This window comes from Eutrigla gurnardus (genome assembly GCF_963514095.1).
Source record: "Eutrigla gurnardus genome assembly, chromosome: 16".
In the NCBI taxonomy this organism is placed as follows: domain Eukaryota; kingdom Metazoa; phylum Chordata; class Actinopteri; order Perciformes; family Triglidae; genus Eutrigla; species Eutrigla gurnardus.
The window spans coordinates 11,343,943-11,357,660 of NC_139927.1; the positions used below are offsets into that span (position 1 = coordinate 11,343,943).

At 40.5% G+C, this 13,718-nt stretch overlaps 2 protein-coding genes across 2 annotated transcripts in view; both read left to right on the forward strand.

Moving 5' to 3' along the window:
• Positions 1-6,835, forward strand: part of ppp2r5a (protein phosphatase 2, regulatory subunit B', alpha isoform) — a 34,495-nt gene extending 27,660 nt beyond the window's left edge. The window contains exons 5-13 of the mRNA XM_084030864.1: positions 575-705; positions 1,424-1,483; positions 1,885-1,993; positions 2,370-2,423; positions 2,598-2,648; positions 2,736-2,855; positions 3,543-3,670; positions 3,762-3,863; positions 4,258-6,835. Coding sequence (XP_083886990.1) covers positions 575-705; positions 1,424-1,483; positions 1,885-1,993; positions 2,370-2,423; positions 2,598-2,648; positions 2,736-2,855; positions 3,543-3,670; positions 3,762-3,863; positions 4,258-4,492 — 990 coding nt within the window. The 3' untranslated portion in view covers positions 4,493-6,835. The remainder of the gene's footprint in view (positions 1-574; positions 706-1,423; positions 1,484-1,884; positions 1,994-2,369; positions 2,424-2,597; positions 2,649-2,735; positions 2,856-3,542; positions 3,671-3,761; positions 3,864-4,257) is intronic.
• Positions 6,836-7,213: 378 nt separating this feature from the next.
• Positions 7,214-13,128, forward strand: opn8c (opsin 8, group member c). The gene is made up of 4 exons (XM_084030512.1): positions 7,214-7,664; positions 8,478-8,771; positions 9,607-9,938; positions 11,381-13,128. The coding sequence occupies exons 1-4, from the start codon at positions 7,565-7,567 to the stop codon at positions 11,903-11,905; spliced, it is 1,251 nt and encodes a 416-aa protein (XP_083886638.1). The 5' UTR covers positions 7,214-7,564; the 3' UTR covers positions 11,906-13,128.
• Positions 13,129-13,718: the final 590 nt, after the last annotated feature.

Sequence of the window (13,718 nt, forward strand, 5' to 3'; positions counted from 1 at the left end):
AATAAACACAACTGCGTTGAAGGTGGCAGTTCTGTACTTATATTTCTTGTTATTTATCAGCAGAAGCATGTGCTGATACCGATATATATCTGTTAAGAGCTCCTTCTTTTAAGGGCCCTTGACCAACATTTAGGGCACCGCCTGGTATGGAAGCTGAAGGTAAGGAAGTAGGGCTATCTAGAAGTTTTACAAGTAAGACGAACACAGAATATCTGTGTTGCACCATTTAATTGATGAAGAACATGAATGCATGATGAAAACCTTTCCTTCCTTTATGCAGGTGACCTTCAGGTCTGTGACAGAGGGCGAACACAAAAACTTCAGACAAATCGGTCATGACCAGCATTTATCACCAAAACCTTTATTTTTTTTATTATCTAAAATAAAGAAGATAAGAAAAGACAAAGATAAATTGCATATATGTTCATCCGATTCAGTCTGCTTTAGTGGTAAGACATGAATCACAGTATAAGTGTGTTGCGACAATAAAGACGCGACAAAAGATAGCATTGTATTGTCAATTCACTGAAAAACCATTTTGATTGAATCAGGACTAAAAATGTGTGTATTTCAGCTGCTGGAGCTGTTTGACAGCGAGGACCCCAGGGAGAGGGACTTCCTGAAGACCATCCTTCATCGGATCTATGGAAAGTTCCTGGGGTTGCGTGCCTTCATCAGGAAGCAGATCAACAACATTTTCTTGCGGTGAGGGATGTTTTCAAAAGGCAGCCAATGTGATGGAGATAAATGTTTGATGTCTTATCATGCCATCATGTCTTCCTTTTTTGTTTTCCATAAAAAAACAGATTCACCTCGGCCACCATAATAAGAGCATAGGAAGAAAAATGTTCAGATGTAGGCTGATTCTTTATGGCTCCTGTTGCTGCGTGACAATGGGCTTTAGATGATTGAAACGGGGCCACTCAATGTCATCTCCAACAGGCAAGGTGGTAAAACGGGTGCAACCACTTTGACCACCATCTGCCACTGAGAATAAAAATAGTGCCGCAGTTGTCAGGCACTGTCTGTACATGCCATGGCTGCACAGTGAGATGGAAATCAGTTACCGGACAGAGGTGTTGGATGATGCGTGGATCGTTAAGTTGTATAAGAGCGGTCGATTCCATGTCTGCAGCTATTTAGCTGATTATCTGCCTAAAACATATTTATGTGTAGTCAGATATTTAAATAAGACTTCTTATCAAATGAAGAATGTTCAGCCAAGAACAGACAAATGATGCAGGCTCTACTTGCAACCCATATAGCAGACTGACATTTTTGGGGGGCATAAATCATGTGAAATTTCATATACAGGCTGATATAAGAGGTCTTTAATCTGAGCATTCACGCTATTGGATTAGCAGCCTAAATGTATTGTTCTGATCAGTGTGCTCTGTTGGCTTCATGTGTCATTATGTTGCAGGTTCATCTATGAAACTGAGCACTTCAACGGTGTCGCTGAGCTTCTAGAAATCCTGGGAAGGTGAGTAATAATGTTTGCTCATTCATATCAAGGTTCATAGTTTGTCATTCTACAATACAGGGTTTAAGTTGTAGTCCCTTTATGCGACATAGAAATAGAAGAAAGGGATCCTCTGACTTATATCTTGTGACTATAACATATACAGTAAAAGTAACACATTAGGTTGTTAAGTAGTGGATGTATGGAAAAAGTCCAACTTTCAGCCACTGTCTTTCTGTCTTTCATGTATTTGGGGACACTGACGTTTTCACTTCACTGGAGTTGAACAACTGTAATCATCAGTATCACAGAAACCTGGTCTTTATTCTGCCACAGCTTTACTGTAGAATTGTCCAGGCTGTGTGTTTGTCTTTCTGCACAGTAATCTATCTGTCATTGTCCTGCTGTTTTTCTGTTTATAGTATCATCAATGGGTTTGCGTTGCCTCTGAAGGCAGAGCACAAGCAGTTCCTTATGAAGGTGCTCATCCCGTTACATACAGCCAAAGGACTGGCCCTGTTCCACGCACAGGTAGGAGAATTTCTACTATTTCCTCATAAATCACATTAAGTTTCTCTTTTTTTATTAGTAGCTAAAATATACAGCTGTTGTAAAGGATTGTCTCTGCAGCATAAAGCACTGTCATGTTACAAAGTCTGTACTATAGCGCTGCCTAGTGGCTTGGAAGTGAAAATGCACCGGTTCAATGATTATTCCTGTGTTTCAGCTTATCTTACATTACCATACTGGGGGATTTATAAGAATAATTATATTGTGCAGATGTTTTCATTCTAAATATGTATTTAACAAGAGATGTCTTTTTCAGGTGAGGTTCTATGTCGTATTTGTTTGATACGGTTTCTGGGATCGTTGTGTACTTTTACTCTTTTTCTTTTATGTCCCTCAGCTGGCCTACTGTGTGGTCCAGTTCCTGGAGAAAGATCCTACACTCACTGAACCGGTACTTATTTTTATCATTCCTCCTACTCAAAGCACAAAGCCTCAAGCCCTAAATTAGTCTACACTGCAGAGAAATGTGTAGAGGCAGCCAGCAGCCACCCACTCAAGTAGACGTGTGTTTTTTATACCTCGGGGAGAAATTCTCATGAAATTCTCTGCTATCTTCTCTGTGCAGGTGATCCGTGGGCTGCTGAAGTTCTGGCCTAAAACCTGCAGCCAGAAAGAGGTATTCTGCTCATCTGTGATTACACTTTATACATTTACCACCCAGAGCTTCATGTTGCTTCACGTTCTGCACCTCCTATCCAATTAGGTGATGTTCCTGGGGGAAATTGAGGAGATTCTGGATGTCATTGAGCCAACACAATTCAAGAAGATCCAGGAGCCGCTGTTCAAGCAGATCTCTAAATGTGTGGCTAACCCACACTTTCAGGTACACCCATGACGCAAACACACAGAAACAAACAGGAACAACCTTTGCATTTTTTTATTTAGTGCATTCCTTTTATGTTAGTGATGGTGGAACGGAATCTGTCTGTATATTATAGTTCAGCAGCACCACAAACCACATCCTTCAATCAGAAGGTTGCAGATTGCAGCCACTCTGGCATTATTATTATTCAGAGGTGACATGTGTAGGGCTGGGTATCGACCCTCTGACCTGAGTGGGTGGTACTTTGTGATTGCACGTACACTTGCATATGTATGGATATTTATATGGTCTCTCAATGACGAGGAATGAGAATTAGAACTACTAGAATGTTTCTTGAATACATTTCTTAATTTTGATTCATCAACTACATGATTAGACACCATTTGATGGAAGAAAAAAAAATGCTCTAAAATTGTAAAACACAGAATTTAGAAAAATTAAAATGGAAAACACGGAATTTGGGAAAAAATAAAACTGTATCGTAAAAAGTACCGTTTTGGTATCGGTATCGAATCCCAGGTATCGGCACCAGTATCGAAAAATTTCTAACCATTCCCAGCCCTAGACGTGTGAAATTGCCATTCATCTGTACTTCCATTTTCTACTAAATGACCTTCAATCATGGGAAGGAAAGCTGTCATTAAGTCCCTCTCAGACTTTCTCCATTTGCTGTCTCTGCCCTCGTAGGTAGCGGAGCGTGCACTGTACTTCTGGAACAATGAGTACATACTCAGCCTCATCGAGGAGAACATTGACATGGTCCTTCCCATCATGTTCGGTAGCCTGTACAGAATCTCCAAAGAGCACTGGAATCCGTAAGTACTTCAGTCTTGTTTATACTTCATGTTCACTGTAGGGGAGTGTAGTGTGTGACGTTTCATTCCGAGTGTCTCTGCTCTGTCGCAGGACAATCGTAGCTCTGGTCTACAACGTGCTGAAGACGCTGATGGAAATGAACTGCACGCTGTTTGATGAGTTGACGTCCTCCTATAACGCAGACCGGCAACGGTGAGTCCCAGATGTACACGGGCCCTATATTAGATAGGACACAGTTTGATCTCATAGTGAAACCTGCTGAGACAATTACTGTAAACTGTCCCTGATACCACAAAGCCAGTGTGTCATGTACACGTCACAAAATATTTATTTCTTTATGTTTATAAAAATCTTTTCATTTTAATGTCTGTCGTATAATAATAAAAATGTAGCCTATTTCTTATTTGCAACTTAAATAGTGGGTTTTAACAGAAATAATTGACCCCCAAACTAAGCTAATGCTGTAAATGTTGTGTATTGCTCCTTTAAGCAGGGTTAAATGGTTGTATTGGAAATTCAGCTATTCAGGTGATGGGACAGAATTTCAGTCATTTACTCTTTCTATTTTTGTTTTCTGTGATTGTAGGGAGAAGAAGAAGGAGCAGGAGAGGGACGAGCTGTGGAAGAAGCTGGACGAGTTGAGGCTCAGCAACGCCACTCTGGTCCAGAACAACAGCCACGGGCTCCCGAGTGTCCAGAACAACAACAATAGTAATAATAATAATAACGACAACCAGGACAAGAGCGCTGAGGCTGCAGCTGTCACCACAGACGACAAAGATCCTGGCATCAGCGTGGCAGCCAGCTCATGTGCCAAATGACACCGGATGTCAGTTTTTTATTCTGTAACGGTTTGACATCGTGTTCAGGACTGTCAAGAGAGGATTAACGGAGACAGAACAACCCCCACCCCCCCCCACCCCCACCCCACAAATTACACCTCAACAGTATATTAAATCTACTAGAGTGACTTAGAACGCCAGCATTTCTTTGGCAGAAAATATATATATTTCAACTTAAGACTATTTTTGGATGTTACAGTGTGGCTGCAGTATATTGTTTATTTGTCTGATCAAAGATTTATCCTTTCACATTTAGTTTCTTAACTGAAGATGATTTTTTTTTGGTTTATATTCGTTGATATGATACAGGGGCGGGGAGAAAACAATAATGACTTGAATTTAATGTTTCCGATTGTGCTGCACTTAGACAAGCTGAACAGCTATTTAAAGATGTCTATTTTGTAATGTGCTTTTCCTTGTTGCTGCCAACACTTGGGTGCAAACCTTAGGGAAGAAGGGAACTGCGGTCTTTGGGAGTATTTGGGACCAGATCCATAATTAAACATTCGGTGTCCATTTGATATTAGAAAAGGATTGTTATCAAGATCAGAGCAAGCTGCGGGACATTTATCTCACGTTCGATATAGGGGATGGGGGGGGGGGGGGCACGGCCAAAAAAAAGACAAATCCTAAATCGTAGTAATCCCTGATATGGGTCGACATCTCCGTAAGTGACTCTAGTTGGGACTATTTAGTTATAACTTGTTCACTATTAGGGAAGATGATATATTTGTGAGATTATTTTTGTGTCAGGTGATGATAAATATTTTTTATCTGGGTGAAATCATGAAAAGATGTGACAGTATACCTGCATTTTTAAGATTACAATTAAGTATTGACACAGGCTATATCAAAGAATAAAATGCTTTTCAGCCTGACTGGAGTTGAATGAATGTTTAAACCTTTTTGGGGAAGATTTTGCGGTTAGAGAAGATAGCACTCTCACTTGTACTGTAAATATTGAGCTACAGCCTGCAGATGATTAGCTTAGGTTAGCATAAAGAATTGAAGCAGAGGGAAACGAGGAGCCGGCGTTTTCTGAAACTGCATTCAAACCGACTTCAGCCCTGGGGATAAGGGGGGGGGGGGGGGGGGGGGGTCGCTGTGTTGGCCAATCACATACATGCAAGCACACATTCCTGGTAGATTACCTTGCAATTGCTATGACCAAAGATATAATACGTTTGATTTTGATTTTCCAGAGTTGTAAAATCCTGTCTGCAAGCATTTCAAACCGTTTTAGTCTGTTATGCTGAAGCATATTTCATTGTCTCACAGGTATCTTAAACAACACGACCCCGTCAGCTCAACTTATCAGACTATTGAATTGTTAATTTTTCTCTTGAGTGTTTTCAAACATGTTTCCAGCCTTTATGCTAAACTAACTAGTTGCTGGCTGTAGCTTCATATTAATAGCACAGACATGACCGTGGTATCTTCTCATCTTAACTCTTGGCAAGAAACAGTATTTCCCAAAATGTCCAGCTGTTCCTATTAAAAGTAAAAGAATAAGAAATAAAAAAACATGAGACCCACAGTACTATATTTTTCTGGAGTATTGATGCGGCAAATATTTTTTGATTGTTTCGATTTGATGGGGGATGGATTATGATGCGATGCGGGATGCGCTCAAGTGCATATTTGTTGAACGTGTGTATATGTGTATATGTTAGTTCTGAGGCTACTTAAAGGGAAATGCCACTCAATTTAAGATTTTGTACAGTATATTGTTTCTGTGGTCTAAGAGTTCAGCCAGTGCTTAGAAACATGAATGGTTCACCGTCAAAGCTGAAAAGCAAAGACTTACACTTGTCTTACCACTTATCTGGAATTTTACAATTCACTAGAGGCTTATGTTGTGTATTGTAAGTAATTATTTTTTTTTATGTCCACACAAGGCTCATTTGAAGTAGTGATAGCAAGAAAATGATTGCTTAGCGCCAGAAAATCCAAGTAATCTTTGCCATCAATGCCTGTTCACTCCCCGCATCTCCATACTTTATAACCTCACATTTGCTTTTAGTTTCTGAGGTTGGGGGTTGATAAATGTGTTCATGAACTAAACTGCCGTAGATCATAGGAACAACTTGTGACTTAAAAAAAAAAAGAAAAAAAAGGATGGTGTTCCCCCTGAACTCCAGTGTCTGCTCTCTTACTACTTCTAAGTTTTTAGGTCCAGTCTTCTCTGATGCCTTTCTGTCAGTACAGCATTCCAACCTCTGTGACATTAAAAACAACCTGCGTGGGGAAACTGTTTTGTAATCGCAGATCTTATTTAGGTTTCACCATAAAATAAAAGTCTTCTTTATCTTTCTACTCAAAGCATTACCACCAGTGTGCTTTTTTCCCCCCCCCCATGTGTTGAATTGCAGTACATCGTGGAGATCAACAGATGGTGCTCTTTTTTTTCGTCATCATTGAGCTGCTGTGCCTCTTGTCATATGTAGTATTTTTTTTTTTTTAATGAGTTAGCATTTCATAATTTATATAAAACCTTTATTTAATCAAGTTACCTCTCTGAAAGAGAGACTCGAGAACATCAGGATATACATTAAAAGTCACAAAAGCACAAAATCAGCCACCCACTTCTGTGAAAATGACCAGAGGTAAAAGCTAAAATTCATGCAATAGAAAGAGGCATTCACGTTTAAATAAACTTTTTGAAGTTATTTTTATTTTTTAGGTGCAAAACCACTGGAAGTAGTATTCAGATATTGAAACAGGGAGAAACTAAGCTATATAGAATATATATATACAGTATATATATATATATATATATATATATATATACACACACACACAATGTATATCCAGGCTCTGATCGGACCCACTGACCCCGCCGGAGTCCATTAACAGCTGGTTCACTCTGAGTCTGATCACACGCGCAGCGAGCACATGCTTTTTTTATGCAGATGATTAGCGCGTGCCTCGTGCTGTAAGTTGCCATGGTGACACACGCTCCTCCATAAAAGTCAGCCTCCGTGCGCGCACATCTCGCTTTATGAGTCCGGATTTTTTCAACAACAACCTCATCGGAAACCTCTCCGACCAATGACTCTGGAGCCCTGCGACAACCGGACCGCGTCTGCCTTCACCTCCAAACTGACCCCAACCGCTGACATATGTGTGGGACTTGCCATCCTCTCCGTCGGTACGTAGCCTGCATCTCACCTGGACACTACAACAGGAAAACAAGACAACAAGTTAGAAGAAAAGTTGGTTTGTTTCTGATAAAAATGCATAAAAATGCTCCTCTGCTTATATCAATAATTATCCAAATTGTTCTTCAATTTAACAATATAAAAATGATGCTTCTTTACTGAAATACAGGAAACCGGATTTTATTTGGAATTGATGGAACAGAAGTTTCAGAAGTGTCTTTATTTTTATCTTTTTTTGTCAATATGTCATTATTACAATACATTTCAGGATTTGAACCCTTTAAATAGCAGTTTGTTTACATCATGCCACTGTTGTTTTAAAAAAAAATCTATATACTAAATGTTTTTTTCACAGTCTGGGATTTGTGAATGATTAGCAACATTTGTTTTTGATGCATTCACAAAACCTGATTTAATAGAGTGAAAGAATATATGATTTTATGCTTTAATTTCTCTGGGATCAAAATATGTGTTTTTAATGGGTTTCAATTGTATTCATTGGGGTTCATTACTGTCCTTAAGGGTAGGAATGCCAATCATTGATGGTGCGCTTGTTAGTAATAAGACCAATTATGTGTGTGTGTGTGTGTGTGTGTGTGTGTGTGTGTGTGTGTGTGTCTATGTGTGTGTTTTCTGTAGTTTCTACACATTCCTGTTAGTATACCTGTGATACAAAGATGAGCATCTTTCAGTATCACAGTTAACTGTCCTTTGTTGTCCAAATGGGCCGCCCAATGACTGATTTTGTAATTGATAAGTGATTTTAATGGAGCTTTTATTTTGAAACTTTTGAATTTGTCCAGTGGTGCTCTCTGTTATGGGCAATGGGCTGGTTCTGGCGGTGTGTTACCGCAGGAAGAGGAAGATGGAGGGCTCGGAGCTGCTGTGCGTCAATCTGGCCGTGGTCGACTTCCTCTGTTGCATCTGCTTCTACCCGCTCTCCATCATGTCCTCCTTCCACCACTGCTGGCTGGGAGAAAACTTCACGTGCGTCTACTATGGCCTCGGCTGCTACATCTTCGGCCTGTGCGGCATGTTCACCATCGCTGCCATCAGCGTCATCCGCTACCTGAAGACCTGCTACAACCTGGTTTATGGTGAGTGCAGATGCTGGTGAATGCTTGGCGGGGGTCAGTTCAGGGACTTCAAGAGATGTTTGTAATGATGGATACAAGTTTTTTTTCTTTGGATAAGTTACACTTTTTCTATTGGAACAAATGATCCGTTTCTATAGCTTTTCACGAAGCGAGTCAAGCTCAATGTTTCTTTTACTTCCTCTTCCCTCTGTCAAGATGCCAAATAATGAAGGTTATCCACTGTCATGTAAGCTGGATGTTAAAAGAACCAATGTGTCTTTAACTGATGATGGTTTTTTCTGTGATCATATGTTGACGTTTACATTTTCCTAGAGAAATTACACTTGGCAGAAAAGGTTGACCTGTCTCTCTGACAGGAGAGATAGGTCAAAGAAAGCGTTCTCGAGAAATAGTTTGACATTTTGTAAAAAAAATAAATAAATACAAAATAGTAGTAGAAGTATAGTCTCTCTCTCTCTCCTCTCTCTCTCTCTCTCTCTCTCTCTCTCTCTCTCTCTCTCTCTCTCTTATTACTGTACTGTACAGTAAATATGAAGCTACAGGCTGCAGTCAGTTAGCTTAGCTTAGCACAAAGGACAGAAACAGTGGGAAACCGCTTCAACAAGTACTGGTCATTGCATGTTTTGTTTTTTTCCCCCCTATTTTCAGTCTTGATGCTAAGCTAAGGTTATTAGCTTAGCTACCTATAGCTCCATATGTCCTGTACAGACATTAAAGTCAATCTTTTAATATGACTCAGAAGAAAGCAAACTTGCCCCAAAAAATATGACCTACTACTATGGAGTTATGGATTGTGTAATTAACTGACATGATAACGTGCAGGTTTTCTTCACAGCTGTGTGGCTTGAAGGAGCTAACATCCAGATAGCATGCTGTGCCATTTGGCTTGTGGCTACTGTGTGGTCCAGCTTCCCTCTGTTTGGTTGGGGGGAGTACGTCCCTGAGCCTTACGGACTGTCCTGCACCGTCGCCTGGAGGAGTTACCACACCTCGGCCAAGGATGCCTTCTACGTCATCTGCTCTTTCGCCTGCTTCACGATGGTCCCGGTCCTCCTCATCGTCCTGTCCCAGTGTCAGATCCTCTACAAGGTGTTCCGCTTCTCCTACTCGCTGTCTGCGAGAGGCATCCCAAACAACCTGCGATCTACTGAGAAACAACTCTCCATGGTGAGCTTAAACAGGTTTTGTTCTGGTAATCAGATCCATACTATTTTCATGACCTGCATGGAAGCATCTGCCTTGATTATGTTTTTTCCTGCTTTTCATTTGTCCATCTGTATAATAGTATGGCTTGTTGGGTGACTCGTTGAGGGTGCGTTCACGTTCAGTTTGTTTTGTTTGAGCTTTCAAGGTAAAAGGTATTGATATTCAATGAGGTTTCAAAACAAAGATCTCATGGTTCACAAGTAGCATGTTCATCAGACAGATATACATTATAGTGTTGATGAGAAATACTTCCAGGGGCACCATTGTAATATAGGATCATTCAAAGCTAATATTAGTTCAATATGTGTAGGTTTGAATGCATGAAGGACGTGTAAACAAACCTCTCAGATTTTCTCTTTTGTCAGGAAGCACATGAACCCAACTCACCTGAACATTATTGTTATGGCCACCAAGTCAAAATGACACAAAGGCCAATAACATAAGACTAAACCAGGCTGAAATGCAAAAATTATTTATTTTTCCCTAACAAAAAGAACTAAACCTGGACCAAAACACCAAAAACGGGGTTAGACGGGCTGGTGAAAATAAAGGTAACGGGTGCTAACTACAACTACACAATTGGCCGTCAGACCAGAAACTCTGAACTGCCAAAGTGTAGAACTAAACTTGAAACAAACCCACAAAAACAGTAGCACCAAGCAAAATAAGTCATTTGGAATGAAAACTACGTAAAGAAAATGATGTAATGAATCCAAACAAACCGACACCAGGCTGCTGCCACCAGTCTGAGAGTGAAAAAACTGCGAGTGCACAGCTTTCTTTGTAAGCTGAGGTCTCATCAGGCCAACATGGTGCAGTTTGGGTCAGGAGCCTTCAATCAGCCAATCAGGGTACAGGAACAGCCAGGCAGCATGAGGTACTAATGGATCAGAGAGACAGGTTAGTACAACATTAACGCCAGCAGAGGGAGCGTATAACAGTTATATAATATTAAATTGTCAACGCACACACTGTTGAACAGTCTGTATGTAGCACGTTTTGTATTCGTCTATTAATGTACTTTGTATTTTGCATCAGCTATTGATGCTTTTGTTATTTGCACTTTGTCCTCGTTGCTGCTGTAACCCTGTAAAAGTCCCCACTCTGGGACTAATAAAGGATTATTATCTAATCTTATCTATTAAAATCTTTGTAATCGAGGTCGTCTGCAGCCACTTGGTTGTAGTGCTCCATGGATAGTGGCTCTGGTGCTCAATAGTTCTCGGCCTCCCTCCCATTCTCTTATCTCAGAGTGGGTTAACCACATCCATCAGCAGGTGTCGTGCCGTCCAGCATTCCTCTGTTACTAAAGTGCATCATAAGAAATGATTCATTAGGTTTCTACTTTTACCGCGCTGATGGATTTCCAGGAATGTTCGGTTATTTGTTACTTTCTCTTTCAGATGTTTTTCTGCATCAGCCTGGGTTTTGTGATTGCCTGGGCGCCGTACGCTGTCGTCTCCCTCCTCTTCATTTTCTTCAGGGAGTACCAGTACATGGCTCCCGAGGGCTTTGTGTTTCCCGCCCTCTTTGCCAAAAGCTCTCACGTCTACAACCCGTTCATCTACTTCTACTTCAACAAGACTTTTCGGCAGGAGCTTCGCTGCCTGCTGCTGTCATTCTGGCCCAAGCTGGGAGAAAATCGTGTCCACATCGCCACGGGCCACCAATTTCCCATCCACATTCAACTTGAGGAAAGGGGCTGCGTCCAAAAGAGGGCCTTTGGTTTGTCTCAGGACATAATTCGTAGCAAGAGCAAGAATAAGAGCACGAGTAAGAGTAGGAGCAAGAGCAAAGACAAGGTAACGCACACCAACAGCAACCATGCGCCCAGAAGGCCGGGGGTGTACACCTGCTGGGAGTCCACACCGAAGAATGTCCCCACAAACTTGCACAATACACAAGGCTCTCCATCCGTCTCTATATGAACTTTGTTCCACTGTTTTACAGGGCTCTATCCAGCCAAACCTGTTATTAATCAGGTTCCATGTGGCTGATTTTGTAAATGAATGTGCTTGAATCATGAAATAAGAGTTTCTATCTACTTAACAGCCTGCATCCTGTTAAAACCTCAGATCATATAATGTCCGAGTGTAAGAAGTCCTTTTTTTGGTCATAATTACCTCATTTAGGGAACAAAAACAAGGTCAAAATGTTGTTTCGGTTTTATATATTTAGTGTTATGCATGCAAAAAAGATACAGCTGTGCATCGTTTTGCACACTTCTTACATAAATACAAGCACAGGGCTGGCTGTAATTGCTGGTTACATGCAAATATAATCTGCGTTACATAATGTCGTTGTATTATGCAGCTTTTTGCGTTGTCATATCGGAATTATAGGTTTCGACTTGTAAATATAGTGCGACCGTCAAGCTGCCGAGTTGTTGAGATTTCAGCCTGCGGTTGCCTTTTCCTCACACAGCTGATCCACTTTGACAGTGTTTTTACGTTCCCCCGCCTCAATTGCTGAACACCAGTAATAAGGACTGCTGTTTCTCCTGTATTGTGTTATTCAAATGAAAGCTGTGATGTCATAGCTCCTCCTGTGTGAGTATATTATATGTTATGTTTTGTACGCTGGTCGTTCTGTGGTTCAGTCCCGTACCTGTAACAGGTAGGAACTGATATTATGCTGAATTAGCAAACATGTAATGTTTGTCGAATTTAAGCTGAACTAATTTACCCACATTTCCATGATATTTCAATGTTTCCTTTACCTCGGATGTGTCAAATTTTCTCTGTAATTTTGCCAGTTGAGAGTCTGATCTCTTATGTTCCTTTGACTTACACACGATGTCTCGCATTTTCAATACTTTGCTAATGATGTCTTACTCTGTCTGCTTTTTAATATTAACAGAAAGTTGAGCTTATGAAATCCGTGTAGTGTCTCTGTAACCCTAAATACTTGATATTATATATATTTTGTAAAACTCACATGTCACTTGTGCTATTAATATCAAACTGTCTTTCTATAATGCACAGAGAATACTGCAGTATGATACAGGGCTAGGTGATATATATCAATATTAGATCAATATTTTGATATTAGACTAGATATCGTCTTAGATGTTGGATATTGTAATAACGAATACTATAGTATTGTAAGTGTGATGTTTGGTTTTAAAGGCTGCATTACAGTAAAGTGATGTTATTTTCCTTAGTATGATATCAAATCCAGTTTAGCTGAGAATAAAAAAAAACTGTTCAAAACCAACAAATCTTGACGACCACTCTTACACCACACACATTTCTATTCAGTCCGTGATCTCATTGATTAAAAACGGCAGCATAAATGAAAAGAAAGACAAATCCCTCACAGAGCAGAATCACTTTCATCTCATTTCTTAACAGTCAATGTGAGAAGTTATGCACGTTATGATAGACTGAGTCATTTATCCAGCGCTCCGTGAGATGAAGAAAAACCCACACAGGATTATCACTTGATATGACACCTCACCTCTCTACAGAGCTAGAGGATAAAGCTAATAAAACATGATCACCTACATCTGCAGCTAAGTGAGGAGTGATCCATCAGACGTGATCAATGTACAGGCCTCTCTTCCAGGCTCTGCTGAGGGGATTCCGATGTGGATGTTAAATATTGGATATTTCACAGGCTTAACATCCACAAATCATCCATGAATGAGGATGCACACACACACACACACACACACACACACACACACACACACACACACACACACACACACACACACACACACACACACACACACACACA